The sequence below is a fragment of the Montipora foliosa genome, chromosome 2 (assembly GCF_036669935.1).
Source record: "Montipora foliosa isolate CH-2021 chromosome 2, ASM3666993v2, whole genome shotgun sequence".
Classification (NCBI taxonomy): Eukaryota; Metazoa; Cnidaria; class Anthozoa; order Scleractinia; family Acroporidae; genus Montipora; species Montipora foliosa.
The window spans coordinates 11,191,896-11,216,895 of record NC_090870.1 but is presented as its reverse complement, the minus strand read 5'-3'; the positions used below and the strand labels follow the sequence as shown (position 1 = coordinate 11,216,895).

The window sequence follows — 25,000 nt, the reverse complement described above, 5'->3', positions numbered from 1 at the left end:
AGTGAATTTGCCTCTGGTAAGTGAAATTCCCTGGATCCTTAGCCCTGGCGGGAGGTTTCCTGTATCTTAACAATTTTGTCTTTTGGGATTTTTTTTTTTGTTTCCAAAACGTTCCTAATTTCCAATTTTATTCCAGCCAATCCTGTTGTGCCGTTTTCCCACTGAGATTAAGTCATTTTACATGTTCAGATGTCCAGAGGACAAGCGTGTTACTGAATCAGTGAGTACATCACAGACTTTTTTATGAAGTAAAATAGCAAACAGGGTTAGTTAACCTGTTGAACTGTGCGGGCAGTGCAGCGAGTGAAGCACAGGAATTTAAAAGTACCCCTGTTAAGAGTGATTACAAAACTTTCATTTCAAAGGAGGTAGCCCTTTGTCTCTCAAAACTTCAGCCTTCTTACCTCTCCACGGTGTTCAATGTACTTCTTTCAACATGATCGTCACAAGGCAAATTTGCTAATATAGCCAGTGATTAATTTTGTCATTTTGTGGGGTTCTTTTTTTCCGGAAAAAAGCACACTTATCTAATATGTGACGTGTGTATATTTTTTATCTAGGTTGACCTGTTAATGCCTGGAGTTGGAGAGATAGTTGGTGGATCTATGAGGATGTGGCATTATGTAAGTTCAATTCTGTGATTTATGATTTTTTATGATTTTCTAAAGTGAGTTTTCAAGAGAATGAAAGAATGGGTAATGTATTCAGAGTATAACAATAATTATTATAATGCAGGTACTATTTTATCAAAATAGTGTCTTAAGTTGTCCCATTCTGGAACGGACAATAACCTTGAGCTTCTGCCTCCAAATTAAGTACCTATTCTTACACCAAGGTCCAAGGATACTGGATGGAACATACAACTGTGCATCGACACAACCTCACACTCTGCATATGAGGAATTTGTCTCTCTCACACCAGTTCATTATCCAGAGAAACACAATTTCTACCTGTGGTCCACCAAATTAACCCATTGAAAAGAAAAATCATCTGGCGTTAGACAGAGTAAAATACTAAACTTGTCTGGCCGGTTTAGGCCAGTTTGGGTGTCAGTGGGTTAACCCCTTGACACCCAAACCAGCCTAAAGTGGCCTATTGAGAACATGAATCCCAACAGAAAAGGAGCAAGAGAGCAACTGTCCCTATTAAAGTGCCGCTAACCCCAAAATATTTTTTGCACTAAAATGAATCTTTGCACCTGTTCGAAACACATTGTGGCCTTTTTTCCCTTTTTCTAACAAATCCTGCCTTTTTATAGGCTTTAAAACTTGCCAGAAACCAAGTATCTTTTGTTCACGACTGAGTCAGAAGGGAAGTGGGTCTATTCCTGATTTGACATCACAAACTACTTTGCATGCATGTTTACAAAGAGTTAATGCAATGTAAGTCAGTTTGTGGCATCAAATCAGGAGTAGACCCACTCCCCTTCTGACTCAGTCATGAACAAAAGATGCTTGGTTTTTGACAAGTTTTGAAGCCTATAAAAAGGCAGGATTTGTTAGAAAAAGGAAAAAAAGGCCACAATGCATTTCGAACAGGTGCAAAGATTCATTTTAGCGAAAACAAATATTTTGGGGCTAGGGGCATTTTAAGGAGAACAGTTGCTCTGTTTTTCCTTTTTTGTTGGGATTCATGCTCTCAATAGGCCACTTTCAAAAATAACATAATAGTCTTTGTTTGCCTTCCGAAATGTTCCATATGAATTGCTTGTATTTTCTCTTGGGGCCAGTGTAATTCTCAAGAGAAACTGGCAACAACGCAAACTTTGGAGGGCAAAAGTATGCAAACTTTTGGAGGGCAAACGATGAGTATTATGGTGTTTTTGAAAGTGGCCGTTGGAACACAAAAAATATCTAACAGTTGAGCCCAACAGAATTCATCTTCAGATTTGTGATTGTGACTAATGCAAGGCTGCTTCTTATAATAATGTCATAGCAGGGGTTTTCATTAACTCTTAAACTAGATACCTGGGCTAATCAATGCAAGCAGCAGTCATTCTTGTTTTTTTACAAGGGTGTGAGTGGAAATCAAGGCAGAGTAGCCAGCGGTGAGAGGCAAATTTCTGACAAACAGACGACGTATACCGCTGGTGATCGTCTTCTAATGGAACCCCTGCATGGCATTAAAAATAACTTTTTGAAACTTGATCCTCCCTTTGTACAACTTGCAAGATAGCTGTAGCTAACAGGCAAAAAATAAGTACAAATACAAGAGAATTCCACTCTGAAGTCTGCCAATTACAGTTTTGGTTCTCTCTCTCTCTCTCTATCTCCATTCCGGTGTAGGCTCGCTACTACTCAAGGATTGTAGCAGTTACGTTTTGAACATTAGTGAAACAACCAAGTGAAAATGTGAATCCATTTTTTTAGGATGAATTATTGGCAGGTTACCAAAGAGAGGAAATTGATCCCACCCCTTACTATTGGTACACTGACCAGGTAGGTTGTTGGGTTTTAACTACAGCATGCCCAACTTAATGGTAAGGACTGGTTTTCACTAATGATGCAAGCATAAGTACAAGAAAGGCATGGAAGCCCTGCAGTGTTGGAACAAAATACAAGTTACTGCTTCTGCATATGTTGCATTTAGCATATGTGCTTGATTTCTAGTAAAAATCAAGAGTGCCATTGTTGTCAAAATATTAAATTTTAACAGTGAAGTGATGACTTTGTTTGCTCTTCACATAATTTATACATTTTCTGTTGTTTTCTTTACCACCCCCTGACAAAAAACCATCTCTGTGGAAGGACGAAATGTCAACATTTTGTGGCATTTGTGAGCACACAAGGAACTTTAATTAAATTTTCAATTGCGTTAAAACCAATGGGGGTATCTGCTGCCGTCATTGTTTATGCTTTGCATGAATTTGTTTCTACACAAAATTATCTTTAAAAAGAAAAAGAGGATATTACATGGCCATGCAGAGATATGAAATTTCTCTTGAAAAATACACAAGAGAAATTTCACATCTCCAAGCGGCCATGTAATATTCTATTTATTATATTAACACCAATGAAATACTAAATCATTTCACCAAAGGCATGGAATGGTATGTAACCATAGCAACAGTCATGTTTTCACGTGAAAGCTCACTTGGTATTTCATTGGTGTTTATATAATAAAAGAACTTCTCAACTGCGAACCCTTCACGTTTGATGATCAATGAAACATTAGCCATCAAACTGATAAACTTTTGTTTGGCTAAAGCTTGGATAGGTCTGTACGTTTTTTGGTACAACATTTGGAATTTTTCAATCCGTGATGTATGGTTAATTATTTAGTAAACTAGCTGTTGACTGACAGGGAGGCCGTCATTGACAACTATTCTGTTCCATTATGTTTCCTTTCCAGAGAAAGTATGGGTCATGCCCACACGGGGGTTATGGTTTGGGACTGGAGCGCTTCCTGACGTGGCTTTTAAACAGGGACCACATCAGAGATGTTTGTTTGTACCCTCGGTTTACCGGAAGGTGTCGACCATAGGCGAAGCAGCCAAGAGACTTCTTGAATTAAAATACGCTACCAATTTAATTAGCCCTTAGGTAATACATGTAGAAAAGTCTGTCCACTACTGTAGGCCTTGAGGCCTTCAGTGAACTGGTTGATAGCAGAAGATCAGAATGAAATAAACGAAACTGCATAAATACAGTATTGGAATTTGTAGAATGTTTGTCTACTTTCTGGTAGAGGGCCTTTCTGAGACAACTCCGCTTTTTGTTTTGCTTAACCCCAATTTGAAAAAAGGTTTAAATAAATTACAAGGCCTGTCCCTTCACTGAAGGCTGTTAATATTATTGCTGGAAGCAATGTTGCAATTAAGTTATGCACAGATCCTTTCAACCAAACTACTTATCAGCTTCTCAAGCTTCTCTCTACCTCGGCAATGGTTCTTATTAATGGAAAGTGGATGACAAGAGGAGCAGGATATAGGAAGGAATTGCCTTGCAAGTTTAAATTTCAAGGAGACAAAATAATTTTCGTGCGACTGGCTTGAAGAAAAGTTAGAAAAGGATAATTTTGATTTACTGTAATGAAAATAAAGCTTATTGTAATTGAAATGACTATGTTTTGTCTTGGACAGTATGCGATTAAATCATTAAAATCAATCCTGTGCCGTTAGAAATTTTCTTGATATCATTTACTGTCTGCTTATGGGAGGATATTTTAGACCCTGTGGACCCCAAATAGGTCTCAGTGTCTACTTATGGGAGGTTAAATATGTAGTGCTTAGAGGAGAAATCGCTGGGACCGCAGTTTGGTGTCTGTATTTGGGAGGTGTCCACTAGTGGAGGTTTAACTCTATTGAATATACAAGAAATTGAAGTACTTGTTAACAGGGAGCTAAGCATGCACATTTTGAGGCGTGGACAGCGACCAGAAGAGAACATTTCGCGTGCGAGGACAGTGGTGTCTCCCAGATTTGTATTCTAATGGAGAAAAGGTACTTGGCAATGTAGATGTGGTTGTGTGAAGACAAGTTAAAAGGGAAGACAGCTCAATTTTGGTTGCCATCAGCGACTAAAAAAAAACATGTGCTTGAGCTCCCTAATGATTCTGAGAAACAGACGTGTAAAAACTAGCAATATAATGTTAATTTTCAACGTATTGGTGACCTCATGACGCCATTATCAAGGAGTTGGAAATGAATATTTGAGTTCATTATTAACAAATATGCAAATTTGGAGCATATTCATTTCCAACTCCTTGATAATGGCATCATGAGGTCACTAAAACCCCGGAAATTTAACATGATATAGCTAGTTTTTACATGTCTTGATTGAAAGACTGCACAAGAGTAATCAGTGCGGGGTTGCATGCTGTCCTGTGCTTCAGTTAATTGAAGTCATTTTGTAACACATAATCTGTAAAGCCCTCTTTATTGAATTATATCTTTCAATGTGTAGCCCTGCAAAACAATCACTTTGGAAAATCAGTTAATTACTTCTGATCAATCTTACCCAATTGTGAAAGAAGTAATCTGCACAACTGCTTGCAAAAGCATGCCCAAAAATTTAGGCCTTGTCAAAAAACGTGAAATGTGTAATAATTATTATTACACACATAATTATTCTGAAGTTTTAGACTTCAACCGTTAAAATTACCAGTCTTACGAGCACCAAGTCTATTAGTTTTGCCCTAAAAATTTATCAGCCCAGTTATTTTACTGGTAATTCATTTCCAGTGCATTAAAATAACGACCTCAGCAAAACCATTTGCTCGAAAAAATTCCTTCTAGCAAGTATGGCATTTTTCATATGAAAAAAAAATGGCTCGACTTCAAGTTTATCATTTAGATGATTAAGTCGTCTGGCGTTAGGGGTGAATGGGTTAATATTTCCATCAAAACACATCTGAGAACAAATTAACTATTTACACTAACCTCTAAGAACCTTGTTGTAAAAAATGTATGCATTTTTAAATTTTACATTGGATGTAATCACTTCATACTTCACATACAACCAGTATTTTATTATTTGAATTTTTCCGTGACATGTATTGTTGACCATTAATTGATCAAGTCACATGTGATGACAGACGAAAAAGTGAATTTTCACCAAAATTTATGTCCCATCATAAAAACAAGAAATTGTACCCCAGAGGACAGGATTATCAATCTGAAAGCTTATTCTACACAATAAAACTGCAAAAACACTAGAAATTGTCTTCAGCACTATTAAGGGATTGACAAAGCAGCTTTGTAGCCAATAGAAAAACATGACCAACCCTTGGGGATTTTAGACTTTTGTTAACTTAGCCCTGGCACAAGTGATGTTACTTTTCTTTTTTCTTCCAATCTCATGTCTTGTGCATCAAATCTACTTTAGTTGGATTTCAAATATTTTTCAGTGTGTAAGCTCAAAAAGAAAAGGAATTGTACATGTTAGTGAAAGATTAACCTTTTGTATAACTGCTTTAAACCAGGAATTAATGATATTTTAGAACTTTTGCATTGTTTTGTTTCCTTTACGCATAAAACTGCATTGCTTATCGTTGGCAGCTATTTTATTTTATAACAATAATAAATCCTTGTGTATTATAATCTCAGTGATGACTGGTGGATATTAATATTGCAAACATGTTAGTTAATACAATAACAAAATATTTTTGAATTTGAATCAAGCACTTTCAACTTCATTTAACATACAACATTTTAGGTAACATTATGGTCTTTGCCCAACACCACCTGCTAAGTCATAAACTGCTTGGGACACAGCCAGTGCCAAGGAATCAGCAGCATCTCGTGAGTTGGCTTCAGCATAAACACGGACCACATCCTCAGTACCAGACGGTCGCACAAAGGACCTTGCACTTGTATATCCCAAAACAAGCCTATCAATTTCATCTTGAAGCCCTTCAGGAGCTGTAACCTTTCTCTCAGCATCTGTGGTCTTGATCACGTTGCGATCCTTGATGGTAACCTTCCTCTGCCGATTTGGGAGGTCAGTGTAGGCAGCACTCCAGTCTTCTAGACTCCACCCTTTCTCATGGAGGATGCTTTCGACCACTAGCATGTCACTCAAAGCATCACCTACAGTTTGGTTGACAAGATCTACGAAGCTTAAAACCTGCTTTGCAGCTTTTCTTTTCTCTGAGCTGGTATCTTCTGCCTCAACAATACCCTTCATCTTGGCCACAACATCATTTGTAAACAACGCTGTTCCGTGGCCGTTAGCTTCAAAATACACCCCAATGTCAAATTCCTCGGCTTTATGATGGACGTGTTTTACCCCTGTTTTTGTGCAAGCAACAGGTATTTTAAGAGACTTTTCAGCATATGACGTGGAATTTCCATTTGCGTATGCTGTCTGAACAATACCCAAGCCTTTTTCCAGAGTAACTTCAGTTTTGTCTAGTTTCTCCTTCAGGTACCCCACAATAAGGGTAGCAATTCTGTCACCATCCATCAGATGGAACTTGTCATCCTTATCACAATAAAAGTACAAAACTCTATCAGCATCACCATCAAATGTTACACATCGATCACCAGGGTTGATATCCATTCCATCTGGGGCACACTGGTACAGCTTGACAAAATCTGCACCACACTTCTCATTGAGCTTTCCATTTGAGCCATCATTACATACCTGAACAGACAAAGTTCCTTGCAGGTATTTTGCAAGCTTCTTAATTTTAAGGGCTCCAACTCCATTAGCACCATCAAGCTTGACCTCAGGCACACCAGTTTTTCCAGACAGCGACCTTAGATCCAAAAATGCATTTGACACTTTCTTGTAGTAGCCTTCTTCAGACGCTTCACCATATTCTCCTGCTGTATTGTGGCATCTTACCATGTAATGCAGCTGTGGTGTGGCAAGAACACCTAAACAGATAAAACCATATGATACTCAAATGTCAACATGTTCCTTGATGAAAAATATTTAACTTGATTTACATACTACAGTATTTGATCTTAATTTACATGTACATATATTTTGTCAGGCACCAAATTTCATCAGATCTAGTATATGAAAATTGTCCCCACTCCAAAAGGTTGTTCACAGCTATGTATATATTCACATAACATAATTAAAACTTTTATTGAATAAAACCAGGTTAAAGTTGATTGAAACTTCATCAGAGGTAGACACCTTTACAAAACAATAATGTCACTGGAGTCCAAGTGAGATTTTTGTCAAGTTAAGGAAATGACTATGTATATGTAAGAGCACAGGGCAATTCGTTAAACAAGAAATTATGTTGGTTTGCCACCCACTCGACTTATTAAATGCGTGGGCAGACATCTTGCCGTCATGTGTTCCAAAAGCACCTGACTATAAGATGGTATAGCAGATTTCCCTCAGTCACTGTGATCATGCACTAGGCTACAGTGTGTGCCCAAAGCACAGTTTTACAGTAAAAATATAATTAAAAAGTTTTGGGCTTGTTCATGATTTGATGTCATGAGCAGCTTGGAGGCTAAAAGATGCAAATTATGTTCTGCTGTCAAGTCAAGCATTCACCCATGTTTTCAAAACTCTATCTTGGGTCAAATGCTCACTAGTATTGCTAGTCTGCAGATCATTCTAAATCTCTATTTTTATTGGCCACTAAGAATGGTTAGTTTTTGCAACCAGCGGTTCAGATTTTTTTTCCTGGGCTGAAAATGAACCTTAGGTTAAAATACATTTGAATTTCGGGATATTAGAAAGGTACACTCCAGCGTTATCCAAAAACCACAAATGGCATGTGACCTTTGAACCGGAAATGGAAAATGGCTGAATGGATAGTACAGTACACAGAAATAACCAACACCTTCTCTTACCAAAGTCGCGGTATGAGCCACCCAAAGCTTCCACTCCCTCTACCAAAGCTTGAACAAACTGTACGCCACTGGGTCGTGTGTCTCGGGCGACGAATACCTCAGCAGGAACGCTCCAATCAATACCGTATTCAGTGAACACCCCTCTCAACGCCTCCACAATGTCTTCCGCATTAGCCAGATCTGATGCATGTTTTTCCCACGAAGGTTGCAGCATTTCACCCAGAGGATCGACTAACTTGACACCATTATCTTGAACGGGATTATGCGAAGCGGTAACAACCACCCCAATAACTTTCCCGTCTCTCGCCTTGGAGCGAAGAACAGCAAGAAGTCCCATTCGAAACATGACAGAGTCAAGATGTTCGGCAGACATACGAAACCCAGCCGTTCCATATGAGAATTTAAGGTCAGGTTTAGGATGTTTCTTGCTTATTTCCGCAGCCCTTTGCAACGAAGATTCCATGATCACGGGCAATGCAAACTTCACAAGAAGAGCAAAGAGGCCACGTTGTGAATTCGTTCTCAGGTTCCACCAGGGAATCTTTCATGCGTGACGCATCTTCTTTTCAATACAACCGCTGGTACATTGTTGTGCTTACCGCATGTTCTTCCTCTCCTGTCCTCGGTTTCTGTTGCAGTGGCTTTGAGCAGAGTAAGGTACTTTTCGTCTTATATCTTAGCCATCCCAAAGTGTGTTCCCTTGTCTTCATTTGTCTGTCATTAAAATATCTCATGTTTAGCTGCTACTGTGCTCATTTTCTTAAACTATGAGGATTTATCGTTGTATTTTCGAGTTAACCACGTAAAGCAAACCACATAAAGCAGTGAGTCAGAAACCTTTACACGTTACAAACTTATTTAGTGATGAGACCACTTCTGTAAATGTCTTCTCAGGAAGGAAAATGGCACCTAACGTTGAAATGGCCGTTGGCCTTCACAAAGGCCACAAAACACAGAAGATACCTCAGAAACCTAGACCATCTCGAAGAAAAGGAGTAAGATGAATATATGTTAATTACTTGTACATGTAGATTTGTATTGTTTGTGGGGATGTAGCCTTTTTTTTTGTTTTCCTCTTATACTTATGTGCAGAGGAGCGTGGTCCAGTGTTAGTGAAAAGGAATGTTGATGATCAATGTTAGAGACCACTAAATATATAACTTTCTGATGTTCCATCACTCTACACATTCCCTAAGGGTTACATTCAGCTGAGTATGGTTTGCATTCATTTCATTTACAACCTGCCAAATTAGTGCAGCATTCGTCCATGGGTATACATTTATAGATCTAAGTCCAAAATTTAATACTCTTTAATCATTTCAGAACATTACAGCAGACGTTAAATTCAGGCTTCTCAAAGCAATCATAAAATTGCGCTCATTACTGGGAAGAACATAGTTTCACTTGATTAAACATGAGAAATGGATATTTAACAAAATTAGTGTCCTTGTGTTGCTTCAAAATTTGCGGCAATTTTGATGGCAATGGTTTGTATGAAATTTACAGACTTTGTGGTGTTTGGGTAGCTTGAATAATTATGTTTACCATACGTCATGAAGACAACCTGCTTAAAGACGGTATAGCTACCTTTCGAGTGCGCTTAAAATGGTTTAATTCCCATACATTCACTGTAAAAGCTATGTTTCCTGGCCCCAACAATTCCAATGAAAACCATGAAAATATCTTTTAGCCAGACCACGATATCTGGAGGCTCATGCCTTTCTCTTTAGCAGGGTCTGGAAGGGGGGTCAGGGTCTCAAATCACTTGTTCATTTTCCCTGCATTCACTAATTACATAATCTTTATTTGGGAATTTGGGTATCATGTAGTTGGATAGAGAATTGATGAAGTTTATGCATGAACATTTGTTACAAAATTGACAGGCAGCTTTTATTTCATTTTCTGCTGAACCAACTTCTGATTGGCAGTGACCTGGACAGATGATTACAACTTCATGTTACATAGCTAAAAATTAGTCACAGAGGCCAAGTACAGAACTTGGCAGTGGTAGATTATGTTACATAACAGTGAGAGAAGACCTATTTTGAACCACCTTGAAAGACAAAATAATGACATGTATTCGTGTAGGGTTGTCTGATGTTCACGACATTATAACAGCAGAAATCTTGATTCAGGCACTGCAACTTTAAAGAATCATGCGTCACGGTTAATATATTATTGACGAACCACGGCTGTATTCTTACAGTTTTCTTGATTCACACTCTGTTTTTTGGTCAAATTGCGGATCACGCAAAACCCCTTCCAGACCCTGCTTTAGGAGTGGAGAAAAAAAACACGTCTGTTGAAGTGCCTTTCGTTTCTGTTTCAAAAAATTAGCTAGTGAAAGAAATGTCCTCTAAAATGGGAATTGAGAGCTTACCAAAGCATGGGATCTTTTGTTATAAAAGTGCAGAAAATTTATTTTGGTTGTAACTGCACACTGTCTTTTCATACATGAAAGCCTTAGAATGTAGCTGTGCCCTTCAAAAACAGACTAATTTTTGTTAAGAAATTAGAGCATGTCTAAACTGTCTTGATTTTCTCTATCCAGCCATTCATACATGTACCATCAAGACCAGTGAGTCAGTACAATACAGAGGAATCTCTGTTTGCCCATTCAAAATTTAAACTGCTTATCTTTGTTGTAATAGTTGTTGGCCTACTCGTACAACTTTTTATCCTTTTTTTGTTTTACAGCAAAGTAACAAAAGAGTGAAATTTATTCGTGACCTTGTTCGTGAAGTTGTTGGGTTTGCTCCATATGAAAAGCGTTGCATGGAGTTGCTTAGGATTGGAAAGGACAAGAGAGCCTTAAAGTTTGTTAAAAAGAGGGTGAGAGTTTGCTTACAAAAATCATTTCATGTAATTAACTTATTGCCCTTTTGCCTCATTTGAAGATTTTGTGACACTTGCGTTAGGTGGAGATGAAGACCGGCTAGATTGTTGCTTATTCAACATAGATACTCAAGTACAAAAGGGGGAAATGATCCTTGCAATTATCTGTACAATTTAAGCAATTTTTTCTTATATAGGCACCTGAAAAAGATCAGGTGACTTCCATGGGATTTGAACCCAAGACCTCTGTTATGCTGGTGCAGTGCTTTGCTTCACACAGGCCAAGGGTTCGAATCCCTATAGCAGGCAGTTGCTTAAATTGTCCTGATAAGTGCAAGAATAATAGAGAAAAGATAAATATGGTAGCGTCAAGACTATTTAAGGTAATTCCCATGAAAATGACTTACCGTACTATCCAGATTTTTTTCAAAGTTGGCTCAATTGATATTCATACACAGGACATTTAAAAATGCAATAAAAAGATGGAGTCACCGTGCTTGTTTTCACGCTGTATTCCCTTTATTCCAAGTGTTTTTTACCGAATTTCGGGACAAGCGTTCGAAACTTGAACCTGCTTGTTAATCCTGGCTATAATCTTTAAGTAAAGTGATTTCAAATTGGTCAATCTTGCCAAGAAATGTAAGCAAATTGCACCGCTACAGTCATCACCTTGCACTCGGTGTCTGGTTCCAAATGCAGTTTCACGTCATTTATAGGAAAATGCTACAACTTCTACTATCCAACTTTTTTCTCCTTAAAATATGTTTTCCGCGTACTTATTACGAGTAAATGAACCATTTAAAATGGGGGGTCACCCTGGTCGTTTCTTCGCAACACGATGATCAATGGATTGAAAAGGGGCGATTTCGGCTTCAAAATGATCATTTTCCGCGTAAGGACTGGGGCGAGTTCCAAAACAACACCATCTTAACCGAGAAGAGTAATCACGATTGCACTTAAAAGCTTTTGAACAGCAAAAGCGGCCATTGTTGCCTCTCTTCGGATGGCCTTCGTGAAACCCCGCCATCTACGAAGTCGCAATGTTATGCGCAGTATGAGATGCGCACTTCCGGTTGCCGTGTGTGGCGCAAAAACATGTAACGCTTAAGCTCCTTTAGGAAGCCCCGATTTCACTGTTATCTGGGTCCCGAAAAGCTATTTGTGAAACTGCCAACTGCTTGTTTTGGAAAGCCGATCTTTTAGCATGTTTTCAAGCTCACTAAAAGAAATGCATCTGTGAAGTTTGACCACTTAAATCCCGGCGTTCTTGAGATAAAAAGGGAATTGTGACACCCGAAAATGGCCAGTAGAGTTTCGGGACTTTCGACAAACAGGACCCTGGTTTATTCTGCTCTTGAAACAATGTACTCAACAATCACTTCCCATTCAGTGTACAAATAATGATTATTTGGTTACACATTTCATATTTCAGCTTGGCACTCATGTTCGTGGAAAGAGGAAGCGTGAAGAAATGGCGGGTGTCATAAATGCCATGAAGAAACAAACCCAACACTAACGAACCTTCAATAAAAAAAAACTTAAGTTATATGTGGAGTTTTGTGATACAATGGTGTCATGCATTATTTCTTAATTTATGAAAGATCCATCAAAAGCTTTGCATTTGTTATAATTCAAATTTTCTAAGGGTGCGTTCGATTGACCGTATTCCGGAATAGAAATACATGGATTAGACGTTAGAAATGCTTCGTTTTTACGGAGATTCACCTTAGAATTGCTAAAATGCTATTTTAAACATCTTTATTATCCTTGTTGCTTCAAAACGCCAGACATGCCGTTTTCCTCGGCTGAGAAAAATGAATATTTGGCGGAGAAGCAAAACTTCGAGGGCAAATGTGAAATTTTGAACGATCTCTTAGTTAAGGACATTGTTAGCCGACCTGCCAGCAAGTTAGAAAAGGATTTATGACGTGGATTGTCTTAAAACCAGTCTGTTGCCTTTTTTTTTTTGCAGTTGTTGTTGTTGGTAGTCACAGATGTGCTTTCCCCACGGATATTGAGTTAATTTCCTATCGGGTGAATTTAGTTATATTTCCAAACTTCCCTGCCGCGATTAGAACGCATGTACTTTCCTCGACCTTCACGATTATCTGCGAGCGCGTTAGACCACTCGGCTACCGTGACGTACTTCCGTTATTTAGATGAAAGCAAATATTTAGTGTGGAATCTTTCCGCCGGAAGTTACCAGAACTAGGTTGCTGACCAGCGGTTTTCATTAAACAAAGGTAGGTACGTACCTACCCCTGAAGGTCGTGGGTTCCACTCCCACCCTGGTCAGAGTTTTTTCTGTCCTTCAGTGGGCCCATTTCCGTTAGTAGGGCTGACGCTCGCATGGTTTACGTGGGTAGAAAATAGCACTTCACGTCACCCTCTCATAGTTAATTCTGTTGAAAGATAATAAGTGCTACACGGCTAACGTTTGCATACAAAAATTTGGTTTTATTAACGGAGTTGATAATGTAAATTGGTTACCGTACAGAGATTCTAAAAGCTGACGTTTCGAGCGTTAGCCCATCGTCAGAGCCAAATTCGCTGTTGAAGTGTACCCTACAGTGAAGGAGTCTTGCAAGAAGCGCAAGATACCTCTTTTGGCGCGCGTGACTGTTCACTAAGCCGCCGTGTTGGATGAAACAAAAGGAAAGGAACTTCATGTAAGTGTCTAATCTAGCGGTGGAGCACTTATAGCCACTTTCAAAAATGGCGTCAGAGACGAAGGGCTAACGCTCGAAATGTCAGCCTTTAGAATCTCTGTACGGCGGCCAATTTACATTATCCAAATTTTTGTATACTACTTCCCCACCGACCCAGCACCACAGTTCAGGCTTTAGATACTACTCCCTTCATTCATTTAACGTTTACTTAAACTATGGCCCGGGTTTGATTCTCAGACTCGGCGTCATTTTTGGGTTGAGTTTGTTGGTTCTCTACTCTGCACCGAGAGGTTTTTCTTCCGGTACTCCGGTTTTCCCCTCTCCTCAAAAACCAACATTTGACTTGATTTGCGTTGATTCGTTAATTTCAATTTACAGTGTCCCCGATAGACTTCCTTCATAATGGCGGCGAAACAAAATATTCTTTTGTTTTAATGCTAATAAGCCTTTCTTGCCTCGCTACGACAAGCAAATTTCAAAAGAATATTCGTTTCAAAATGAGGGTAGTAGGTCTAATTAACATGAATACAAAAGAATGTAAAGGTGGTCGCCATTTCTGAAAGTGGCTATAAGTGCTCCACCGCTAGAAGATTAGACACTTAAATTAAGTTCCTTTCCTTTTGTTTCATCCAACACGGCGGCTTGGTGAACTGTCGCGCGCGTTAAAAGAGGTATCTTGCACTTGTAAGATTCTTTCACTGTAGGGTACACTTCAAAAGCGAATTTGCGACAATCTCTAAATGCAGTGGCCAATAGATGCCTCGTTAGAGAACATCCAATTAAGGGACAATAACGCTGATGAGGAAAAGAACAACTACTGAGAAACGAAAACTAATACTATGCCAAATCCAAAAAAACCGTTTCAGGGGTGGATCCAGGAATTTCTGAAAAGGAAGCGGGTTGGGGGTAGGGGGAAACGAAATGCCAAAGGATGGAAAAACCGCAACAGACATCAAAACCGATAATCCCTGAAAATGACTTGACGGAACAAAACCAAAAGCTAATCTTAAAAATTTTGGAGTCTGTGAAACCGAAAATCCCACCGCCCCCTCTTTTCGCTTTTTTAACAACTGTTTTCGCTGCTTGTCTATGAGCATAGGAGATCTGACAAAACGTGTATTTACATTCGGCGGAACTAACTGTAGGTGGCAGTGACAGAAAATGCAAATATTTTCCTATTGATATGTAAGTAGTGAGCCGTTATGGCGTTAATTGAGTCTTTGGTTGTATGGCGAAAATAAGGTTTGACGTTAAAATTTTTTGGATGTAATATAGGTTCTTCTACCTCTGAACCCGCAGAGGTTGGTGCGCCTGCATTTGGTCGCCGAATACGTTCCCATTTTTTCCCACTGGGTTTTGGGTTTTCGTATCAAGCGGCGGCACAATTTTTTCTTAGCTTAGTGGTGTCTAAGTTGTTACTAGTTCTATACTGTTCTCTGTACCTTTGTCGGACGGCATCAAACACTCGGCTCCCAGTTTGAGCTTGCACACCCACTCTTGTATATGAGTCGTGAAGTTAAATAGCGAAACTGGCTTGCAGTTAGTGCAATTCCAGAAAAAAATGCAACTCGATAGTCGTTATAGCAGTTTAAAAAACGAGAAACGAGGATCAGGGCTTATTTCAGAACAGTTCTTATTTCTCTTTCGAATAATATCTGACAAAGCCTCCGTTGGTGCCGTTAAATCAAAATAAACGGAATTCACTGGGGTCACTATTAGATCTGAAGCGTTTTTCCGAGAGTAATAATAATTAGTAATAATAATAGTTTATTCAATCCTTTGGCAGCATTTTTAGCAAGGATGTCAGCAAGGCAGAAACAACAATATAAATACAGTAATATAATTTATACCAAATAAATATTAGTAATATGAAATTGGTTTTTAATTAACTATTTTCAAAGAAAGCCTTTGTATTCGAAATAAATAAGTTTTAGAATCGCTTGCTTTTGTCTTCAAATTTCGCAAGCGCCGCATCTTAATAATTGTGACTTGTTACGGTTGCCCTATTGTTATTAAACAAAAGCTCTTTGTGTTAGAACAATAGCAACCGTAACACGTCACAATTATTCAAGATGGCGGCGCCCGCGAAATTTGAAAGTGAAAAAAACGATTTTAAAATTCAGTTGTGCTGATATAAACACTCTTTTAAACTCAAATTTCGAACAAATATTTTTCGAAACACTGTTTCTCTCGGTTTATGTTTCTTCTTTAGCAAGAATGGAGGTTCCCTTTAAAGCGCTCAGTATTGGCAACTAACTTTTCCATCCAACTATTCCGATAGATCCCAGACCTGAGATTACAGTCATGAGAGCGAGCGTTTATTGGATCATTTATGGTTACATGTACCAGCAACATGGCAACACAATGCATTGTGAGAGAACTGGTGTTGAGAAAAACAAATAGTGCAAAAATGCAACGAAGATGGCCTTTACGATAATTTTCCAAGAAGAGCCTCATTGGCCGCAGAACCTAAAAATGAATAATAAAAAAGAACGTTTTGTAAACAGCTTTCTTTCCTTTTGAATGAAGCAGCTTATCACGTCTCCTGTACGTGTATGAGGGTCCGAGCATGACTGGAATTACGGCAGGTCAATATACCCCTTCAATCGAGCCTGCGAATACAGCCTCACTTCCTCGCTCACTACCACTCCCTATGTTCAACGCGGAAATTGGTATATGGTAAATTGACCACCTGAAAGAAATTTGAAAGCCCATATACAGTGTGACCTTATATGGTAACTGATTGCCACGGTCGTTTTAATTGTGACATTGAATCAACGCTCGGTCGTTTTGTAAAATCGAAGCAGGTCTGAGATAAATGAAATTTGATAAAACGATCATACCAGACATGCATGGAATAGCTAACTTTTCCGTACCTTACCACAGGTAACTCAAGCCTTCTAAAACACTGGGTGATCTGTGCATAGACCAGCGGACTTCTTTGACATCGGAAAAATGGCGGAAATTGGTGTGATCGTGAGATCAGACCAAGAACAGGAGGTGTGAGATATACTTCTGCAGTCCAATATGCTATAATCTTTCTTTATCATTCTGTAAAGCCACACGATGACTTGTTTTTGTGGTCTTCTCTCGCAGGCGATCGCATTATTTTTGGCAGAAGTCAACAAAGATCGTCAAGAAATTGGTCTCAGTCCGGTCGGCAATTCTACCGCCTTGATGTTCTTAATGGCCAGAAAGTTTAATGCTCAACGAGCGATAAATTTATACAGACAGTATCAGGTAAGTGGTATACTGTAACCACTATTCAACCTATATTTATCTCGCGATTTTTATGACGACTGGAAAGTGATTTAACATTAAAGTACAAGTACATAATTGCTCTGGGCTGTTTTGCTCGCGTGATAAATGGACACTCTGGTTTGAAAAATGTCGCGTAATTCAAGAACTTTCCGTAATCTTGTTTCATCTATTGCTCGCATATTTTAGTAACATAGCAAAGTTCTTTTGTAATAGATTTTTGTAAACAGATGAGACCTGAAGTTGAAATTCTTATTAGTTCCAAGGGAAAGAAAATTTTTTTTGAAGAGCTCTAGAGAAAACGTCAGAGGACTGACACTTCATTTTTCGATCTTTATACGTAATGAGATTTAAGTTTGTGGAGTAACCGCTCTAAAACGCCCATTCAGGCATGTTACATATTGCATTTAATAGCTTTTCGTAATTGGCTTTTTAAATGCTGGGAGTGAATATTGCATTCTGTGGTTAATCCCAACTCTTTAATATGTACAAAGTACGTTATCTGGCAATGTTATGAAAAGAAGCTAAGATATTGATTCTGTAGACCACTGACTACCTCTACTTAACAGTAGCCAGTTCTTCCTGTTTGTATTTGCATGCCTAAGCTGTTTTGTAGTTCACAGAGGGAACCAAGAGTGCTTGAAACTAAGGATTTCACTTTCAGGTCCCAGTTTTTTCAAAAGTGGGATAAAGCTACCCACCAGATAAACCACTTTCTAACAGACTAGCACTATCAAAACCACCTGAGTTACTCAGTGGATATTGGCACTCTCTGCGCTTTGGACGACTGGGGCCTAATTTTATGTGCCTATAACAGTGTTTTTGCTCATTAAAAGGTCTTTCAAAGTGATAAAGAGAATTTAAAATTCAATTTCAATGTATCTATTTTGTTCAGAGATACCCAAGTTTTTGGTATAAAATTGATGACGTCTTGAACTTCCCACTTTTTAGAGTCCACTTGGGCATTGTTTATTCTAATTGACCAAAAAAGGAATATATTGTAAATTTTCATTAGTTTAATTCATGTCATTGACAAAAATATCTCCTTATGTATTTACAATGTAATTTTTATAGTCCAGCAACCTATCAAATGAGTTTATTTTCTTTATGCTCAGTAATACTGATAAATTATCACAGAGATTGTCCAATCCAGTGAAATCTCGATGGTGATTATAAATTAACTTTTATTATAGTATCTACATTTCAGCTATATTAACAGTCTTAAAGGTGTTTGCCTCGGGGCATTAACAAGCACGCTTTGCTTCAGAAATTTGTTTATAACATTTTATGTATGTTTACTCCGTTTTTACATGTATCATTTTTTTTTTACTTTTATTTTTCACCAGTGTCACCTTTCCTTTCAATGTTGCATTTGATTTTTTGTTTTTACAGTGTGAACGCCGGTTGTATTATTTTCAAGAATTGGCTCCCTATGATGAACCATTGCGATCCGAGTTACTCAGTGGAAAGTTTACAGTTTTGGTTAGAGGCCTGGTTTAAATGATTTTTTTCTGTGACTTGAATTTCATCTATTTGAATTTGGAATTAAATGATCGAGTATGTCTGCGTTCACAAGCTAAAAAGAATCCTCTAAAGATTGTTCATGACCGATGCAATAATATGTTGTCTTGTTGTTGATCAATTTAGAATGCACGAGACCCCGGTGGGGCGGCCATCGCAGTCTTCACAGCGCGTTGTCATTTTCCTGCTGCAACAAGTCACAGGACGGTCATTCAGGGAATAGTGTTTCAATTAGATGAATGTCTCAAAAGGTAATATTATCTTAAGCTCATGCCATTAGATTTTTTAAGGTACACTGCTAACCACATGCACTTTCTTGATAACCCTAAAATTAATCGATCATGAGGTTTGGTTTGCTAATGGCGTATGGAATGCACGAGTTTCAAAAATAGGTAAATAACTGACTTTGTCAGGAAACAGAAATGGGCTTAGTCATATCAGCTTTTTTTTTTTGTATTTAATTAATTAATTTAATTTGCACAAAAAAGGTCACCCACAAAAGGTGACTGAAGCACGAAAGCAATCCTGAACAAGTTGAGACTTTTCCCATTATTTAAAAAGGTTTTGGACCATAACTTGCAAAGAAGACTAGCAGTGCCGTCTGCCATGGCTTCGACAACACAGTGTTTCTCATGGAGAGATGGAAATAGCCCGGCGACAGTGGCTTGACATTAGGGAGCTTTAGCAAACACAACGGCGACTGCAACGAGAACGTCACAAATTTGCATATTTAGTGGGGAAAAACAAGTGCATATTTCATTTTTGTCCATTTTTTTTGCCGCTGTCAGAAAAGCGACAACATGAGATAGCCAAATTTGAGGTTTTATGGAGAACGTCAGCACTTGGGAGATAAAATTAATGTTAATTTTCTCCCCTAAATGAAGCACTGCTCATAACAGTTTTATTGCTGAGGGACTGCCACACCTTTGTCATATTAAAGAGCTTGGAATAGTCTCTAAGTGATTGCAATAATGCGAAATTATGATTTTAGATGACGTTCTCATTGCCATCGCCGTTGTCGTTGCTAAAGCTCCCTATTATTGGGAGAGGGAGGTGGAGCCATAATCATGTGATTTACTTCAATCTGAAGAAAGTGTGTTTGAAGGAGAAGTAAAACTGACACAAAAAGTTTTTCCGGGGTTGGATTGTACATTCTTGGCACACAAGTTCGGTTCCATTTGATTGACTGTATTCCAGAATACGAATACATGGAATAGAAGCTAGAAATCCTTCATTTTTAAGTAGATTCACATTAAGATAGTCAAATGCCTGCTAAAATGTACCAAGGCTGCTGCCTAAGAAAATTTTAAAGGGGCCCTCAGAGCTAAACGCTGAGAACTTAGGAGCCCAACATATGAACTAAAAGGTGTTGCTGTGAAAAATTAAGGCGCCCAGAGCTATTCTTTGGGAGCCCCAGGCTACCGGGCTCCTGTTAGGCAACAGCTTTGTGTACTATTTTAAACATACCTTTATTGTCCTTGTTGCTTCAAAACGTCAAATATACCGTTTTAAATTGTCACCCCAAGTATTCGTATTCGGAATAGGAATAGGTTGGTTTGGTGTCTCTTTACTTTTCTTGTTCACAACAAGCGCTTCGACATCAAAGTGTTTTTGAAAATTTCTTTTTCAGCCATGAAACTCAAAAGAATGGATTGGTTCTGTTGTATGACATGTCAGGATCAGGGTATCATAACTTTGATTACAATCTTGCTCGAAAGATCATGAATCTTCTCAAGGTACTTGTAAACAAAGCATTGTGTTGACATTTTTTTTCTCGCGACATACTTCTGACAACTTTAAACATGTTGGATACAAATCCTGAATTCTTGCTTTCAAGATTAAGCCAAGAAACCACATGTTGAGTGTGCCTCAGAGTAATTTTGGGTTGAGGTTTGTGAACCCCTTCACCTCTAAGATGTTTCATGTCGACTTGTAAAATCATCTCGTTAGAGTAAAATCTCCCTTTTAAAGGCAAGGAGTGGCTGCTTTGGAGGAAACTAAAGGGGATAAAGAGGGAAGATGGATCTAGATGTTATTAACCCTTTTTTCTCCTTAAGTGGTTTTCCACTGACAAGTGAAATCTACATGTACACATGGCTGTTTTAGATGGGAAAGTGTCAATTAAGAACACAACATTTTTGAGCCTTGGCCGGCAACCAGAAGTGAGCGAATCTTGTATTCTTCGATTTCTGGAACTGCCTTGCATACGGAACCTGCGCCCGTGGTGCGCGCGGCAGTCAAAACTGTGCTATCCTGTCAATCATTTGCCCTTTCACCGGAAACGGTGGATTTCGGTTGTGCGTAGATGACATTGTTGTCCATCTACCCCGTCGAAAGGACGCGACCAAAGTCTTTATTTGCGAAGTTAACACAACTAAATACATTATCAATACGGTTTTGCCGTCTTCTTACACCTCATTCGAAAATACCACACTGAATTCATCATAGAATAGGTAGTTAGAAAAAGCACAAATAACAGCCAAAGCAAAACAGCTTAAGTTCGAATTCTGCTCGCCGACAACCCAAGTTTGTTGACAAAAAAAATGCCACAAAATGTTTTAAATGGTTTTCTGGCTCTTTATAAATTCACAGGAAAGCTGATATGTGTTTCGTGTAAACATACATTTTCAAGGAGCAAAAATTTGTACATGTATAAGCACTACAAAACTTTTACTGACCATTGCCCGAAAGAACACCCTTTATAAGCTGCAAGGAAGCTGCTGATGGATTTTGCACAAAAACCACAGCCCCTAACACCGGAAAGCCAGACTTGGAAAGTTTTTCAGCGGAAGGCTCACTAAGGAAGAGCTTCTAGAGCTTGCCCTCCCGCAGGTCGCCAGAAAGGTGCAAACAAGCTGATTCATGTCTGAAAAGAGCAAGATCTAGAAGGGGCAGTCAAAATTGTGTTTCTTGTATTGTGCGAAAATTTATTCAAACTTTTCCCTCACTCCCAAATAACAACTTGCTGTGTCTTGCAATACTACAGTGAATTACTATTAGCCCAATAAGAGAATCAACATCAAAGAGGCACTCCCGGGGATTTTGGGGAAGAAGAGAACATGGTTTATTTGAACTGGCGAACAGAATAACAATATCAAAATATTTTAGGGAACAAGGGAAGAAAACCAATTTAAATTTTAGGGATCAAAAAACTGGGAACAAGTTTGAAAGTAATTCAGTTGAGGAACAAGGAAACACGAGCAAATATTTAAAGGGAACAAGGACCCCAACAGCTCAAACAAGCTATTCCAACAATTTTTGAATGACTGACACGAAAAGAAGACTCTCTTAGAGAAATAAATTATTTTTAATAACACTTAAGCATGCGAAACAATGCTCAGATGCTTACGAGCACCCTCATGCTCATGTTTGTAAAAAAGCACCATGAAGTATTCCTTGCGGCTGGTTTAGGCATTGTTTCATCTTTCAACATTGGGCAAAACCAAATCAACTCCATTCTCAGAGGGCACTGGGGAAAGCAGGTAGAAGAAAAAACTGGCCTTAATCCAATTCTCCCAAGGTAATCTTTACAGAATTAAGATTATTGAAGGAACACTTTTGATTGCCAACCTTAAGCCTTTTAAAACAAGTGCAAACAATATTAATAGTCTTTAACTTCACAAAATGTCAAACAGCATATTTTAGTCTCATATTCAATTATCCCCCGGTAGATTTGGCTGCAATTTTCCTTAAACTATGCAGAACTATTTACCATATAATATGGAACATCTCCTGCCTATCTAAATATGCCACAAAAGGAAAGCAACCAGTTAAGTGTATAGATAAAGATAGTGTCTCTATGGAGGTCTGACACAATATCTAAAAATTAAATAATTTAATGTGATCAAGGCATTGAATGACCAAGCAATAAACAAACTGCAGCAATGTATTTTAGGTTCACAAAGTGGGAATGAAAAAAATATTCCTCAACTGATGTTTCAATATGCATTTAAATTAATTTTCTATCAACAGTTCAAGGGACTGACTTTTCAGTGTCTATTCACTGGTATTGATTTACGTTTCCATGATAAGTTTGAAAGTGAATCTGGCAACCACAGTGCCCAGTGAAATGGGAAATAACTTTAACAAACCCTTTAAACTAACATTGTATAAGGGACACCATTGTTGATGCCCTGCAAAGAACAAAGAATAAATTGAAAGAAGAGTTGGTCTGGAGTTTAACCACAATGGACAGTTAGTGGCTGCATTCACCAATGTAGAGAACAAACACATCAAGTTTCTTCTCAAGCAACCAGGTGTTCAAGGAGCTATTCAATTTCCAAGGAACACTATGGTAGTGTACCAGTACCTGGGTGAATTCAGGTACCTGGCCTGAAACTGAAACTTGTGGAGCCAAACGACTTGTTGAGCTTAGTACTTAAACTGGGTAGATAATTATGTCTACAAATATTGTCTATTCAACCAACAGTTTCTCATAATTTTGTGTACCATTCACTTGTTGGCCATGGTTCCTAAATTAAAAAATCGCTAATTCAATTAAGGATTCAAGTCCTTTCAAATCGTCAAAGTTACTTTGCGCCACCAGGAACAAACGAAAAAATACAAGCACTGAAGAACAAACTGCTCACAAATGCACGACTCCCTTTGAAACAGCAGAACAGGATCCTCGAGTCACTAAAAAAGTGCTGCATGCTATGTGGATGTTTGCAGCACAATCGCAAGTTGTAATCATTGAAAGAAAACTCCACTCCAGATCTGATAGACGATGGTCGTGCAAGACTCGCCAAGCACGTGGAACACCTAACAGGATTGTTTGTTGTTTGGCACAGCAGATGAACGAAAAATTGTTCCCCTCGCTATTAAGTTCCAACGCAATAAGACCAATCTTACCCAAATACAACAACAATTTCGGCAGCAGGCAAACTCATCACAAGCCATCGGAGTTGGCATAAAGCAGCATAGCGCTTCACCTGTAGTTCGATCATGATGGACACAAACAAGAGCTGAAAGAACTTCAGAAGGTCAGACGACCAAATGTGATTGACCCAACACTCATTATAGCGGCTCAGTTATCGGACATCAAAGCACTTGCTGAACAAAGCAAGGGATTTCGTCGTAAAAATCAAGTTCAAAATCGATCCTGGTTGTTAATCACATGTGTGCTAACCCAATCCATAAACTGGATAAAGTGGATTGGCAAGTTGATTGTCAGAACAATGCGTCATTTCTGTCTCGCTGAGTAAAGAAGAGAGTCACAAGAGAAGGCTGAGTGAATGTCCACCGATCTAACCAATCAGAATGTAAACAAATTGGTGTGACATCGGATAGCACAGTTTTTCCCGCTCACTGAATTCTGATTGGTCAGTTTAAAATTCAGTAGCTCTCACCGTATGCAAAGTGTGGATACACAAAAAATCGGGGCCTCAAGTGCTTAAAAGTTCTGTGGTTTAGTGGTTGTTTTACATGCAGGCATTTTGTTCTTGAGTTTTGAAAAAAGTCAGAAAATCGTTATAGAATAAAGGGCTTTAGAGGATAAGCACAATGTCACAGAAGCAGGAATAAATTATTTAGCTGGAACTTGAACTTGAACTCTAAATCTTTGACCAGTGTATAAGTTGAGGGCACTTTTTGGAGCTACTTTTGAGGCCATAAAAGCTCTACTTATACACGGGTAAATACAGTACATATGGTCTCCATGGAGATAGCAATGCATTAACGTGTTGAAAACAAGATGGTAGCCAAATTTTGTAAGTTTACAAAGTCTTATGGGTCGTGTCCTTCCCATAGTACACTGCACATCCTTACATTGTTGGGAGTTGTTGTGTCTGTTTGCATGGGGCTTTAGTTAAGCACTACAAGAATTCACTTTAAATTCCTGCTGCAGTACATTTCTCATAGGTAGGTGCTATCTGGAAGGTGCTCAGGAGTTTGATTTGATTACCTACAAGCAGATTAATTTGCACACTTTTTGGATTCTTGTTGTAAATTACAGTGCAGCAAGATGTGTTTAACGCAATAACATTTAGTGCACTTGTTTGCTAGGGGGGCTATCCAGCAAGGCTCAAGAACGTGTTCGTAATTTCTCCACCACTTTGGTTTAAAGCTGTCCTAGCGTTTTTCTTGAATTTCCTGCAAGAGAAACTCAAAGAAAGGATTGAGGTCGTTCCCAAGGAAATGTTACCAAATAGGTTTCCTGAGACTTCAATTCCAGAAAGCTTAGGCGGGACACTGAAGGTCGATCACTTGGCATGGTTGAACAAATGTTTGTCGTCTTATTCTGAAAGAAGGACAGAAAGTTCGAACTATAATGGAGCTCTTATGGACTCTGTAAGAGATGACAGATTTGGAGGCAATCATTCAAGCAACGATGCATCCTCGACAGTTGTTGAGGAGGAGGGGCTTAGAAATGAGGATGCTTTGACAGCAATGGAATTTCTTGAGCACATGGTGACCCTAAGAAGAGAAGGAATACATAATGAGTTTGTTGAATTAA

At 38.6% G+C, this 25,000-nt stretch overlaps 4 protein-coding genes and 1 long non-coding RNA gene across 10 annotated transcripts in view; 3 read left to right on the top strand and 2 right to left on the bottom strand.

The window, feature by feature from the left end:
* LOC137992419 (asparagine--tRNA ligase, cytoplasmic-like) overlaps nucleotides 1-4,123 on the top strand; it is a 31,604-nt gene extending 27,481 nt beyond the window's left edge. For both annotated transcript variants that reach the window (XM_068837759.1, XM_068837758.1), the window contains 4 exons: nucleotides 137-220; nucleotides 561-623; nucleotides 2,370-2,438; nucleotides 3,352-4,123. In XM_068837759.1, the coding sequence (XP_068693860.1) occupies nucleotides 137-220; nucleotides 561-623; nucleotides 2,370-2,438; nucleotides 3,352-3,483 (348 nt within the window). In that variant the 3' untranslated portion in view covers nucleotides 3,484-4,123. The remainder of the gene's footprint in view (nucleotides 1-136; nucleotides 221-560; nucleotides 624-2,369; nucleotides 2,439-3,351) is intronic.
* A 737-nt stretch (nucleotides 4,124-4,860) lies between these two features.
* Nucleotides 4,861-8,726, bottom strand: LOC137992416 (phosphoacetylglucosamine mutase-like). The gene is made up of 2 exons (XM_068837755.1): nucleotides 8,264-8,726; nucleotides 4,861-7,321 (listed from the first exon to the last, which is right to left on the bottom strand). The coding sequence occupies exons 1-2, from the start codon at nucleotides 8,724-8,726 to the stop codon at nucleotides 6,162-6,164; spliced, it is 1,623 nt and encodes a 540-aa protein (XP_068693856.1). The 3' UTR covers nucleotides 4,861-6,161.
* LOC137992417 (large ribosomal subunit protein eL36-like) lies at nucleotides 8,723-12,644 on the top strand. 2 transcript variants are annotated; one of them, XM_068837756.1, is made up of 4 exons: nucleotides 8,723-8,915; nucleotides 9,158-9,258; nucleotides 10,961-11,095; nucleotides 12,531-12,644. In XM_068837756.1, the coding sequence occupies exons 1-4, from the start codon at nucleotides 8,738-8,740 to the stop codon at nucleotides 12,612-12,614; spliced, it is 498 nt and encodes a 165-aa protein (XP_068693857.1). In that variant the 5' UTR covers nucleotides 8,723-8,737; the 3' UTR covers nucleotides 12,615-12,644. The 2 variants fall into 2 exon arrangements, with proteins under 2 accessions (XP_068693857.1, XP_068693858.1); XM_068837757.1 differs by having other exon boundaries at nucleotides 8,864-8,920.
* Nucleotides 12,645-14,846: 2,202 nt separating this feature from the next.
* LOC137992415 (tyrosine-protein phosphatase non-receptor type 9-like) overlaps nucleotides 14,847-25,000 on the top strand; it is a 22,000-nt gene continuing 11,846 nt past the window's right edge. Inside the window, exons 1-7 of one of the 4 annotated variants that reach the window (XM_068837752.1) lie at nucleotides 14,847-14,952; nucleotides 16,654-16,767; nucleotides 16,864-17,007; nucleotides 18,418-18,507; nucleotides 18,673-18,797; nucleotides 20,177-20,282; nucleotides 24,550-25,000. The exon at nucleotides 24,550-25,000 is cut by the window's right edge and continues 37 nt beyond it. In XM_068837752.1, the coding sequence (XP_068693853.1) occupies nucleotides 16,723-16,767; nucleotides 16,864-17,007; nucleotides 18,418-18,507; nucleotides 18,673-18,797; nucleotides 20,177-20,282; nucleotides 24,550-25,000 (961 nt within the window). In that variant the 5' untranslated portion in view covers nucleotides 14,847-14,952; nucleotides 16,654-16,722. Of the gene's footprint in view, nucleotides 14,953-16,537; nucleotides 16,575-16,653; nucleotides 16,768-16,863; nucleotides 17,008-18,049; nucleotides 18,192-18,231; nucleotides 18,315-18,417; nucleotides 18,508-18,672; nucleotides 18,798-20,176; nucleotides 20,283-24,549 lie in introns of those variants that run through there. The other 3 variants (XM_068837751.1, XM_068837753.1, XM_068837754.1) reach the window with 3 other exon arrangements.
* On the bottom strand, nucleotides 16,064-16,781 carry LOC137992418 (uncharacterized). Its single transcript, XR_011121685.1, has 2 exons — nucleotides 16,644-16,781; nucleotides 16,064-16,236 (listed from the first exon to the last, which is right to left on the bottom strand). It is a non-coding gene; the product is annotated as an uncharacterized lncRNA (long non-coding RNA).

What these genes read in the sequence shown, in the direction of transcription:
- LOC137992416 (XM_068837755.1), bottom strand. Translation starts at nt 8,726, where the DNA reads ATGGAATCTTCGTTGCAAAGGGCTGCGGAAATAAGCAAGAAACATCCT. An exon ending in TGGCTCATACCGCGACTTTG is followed by an intron (nt 7,322 to 8,263) that starts GTAAGAGAAGGT and finishes TTATCTGTTTAG; the next exon opens with GTGTTCTTGCCACACCACAG.
- LOC137992417 (XM_068837756.1), top strand. Translation starts at nt 8,738, where the DNA reads ATGCAAACTTCACAAGAAGAGCAAAGAGGCCACGTTGTGAATTCGTTC. An exon ending in GACCATCTCGAAGAAAAGGA is followed by an intron (nt 9,259 to 10,960) that starts GTAAGATGAATA and finishes TTTGTTTTACAG; the next exon opens with CAAAGTAACAAAAGAGTGAA. An exon ending in TAAAGTTTGTTAAAAAGAGG is followed by an intron (nt 11,096 to 12,530) that starts GTGAGAGTTTGC and finishes TTCATATTTCAG; the next exon opens with CTTGGCACTCATGTTCGTGG.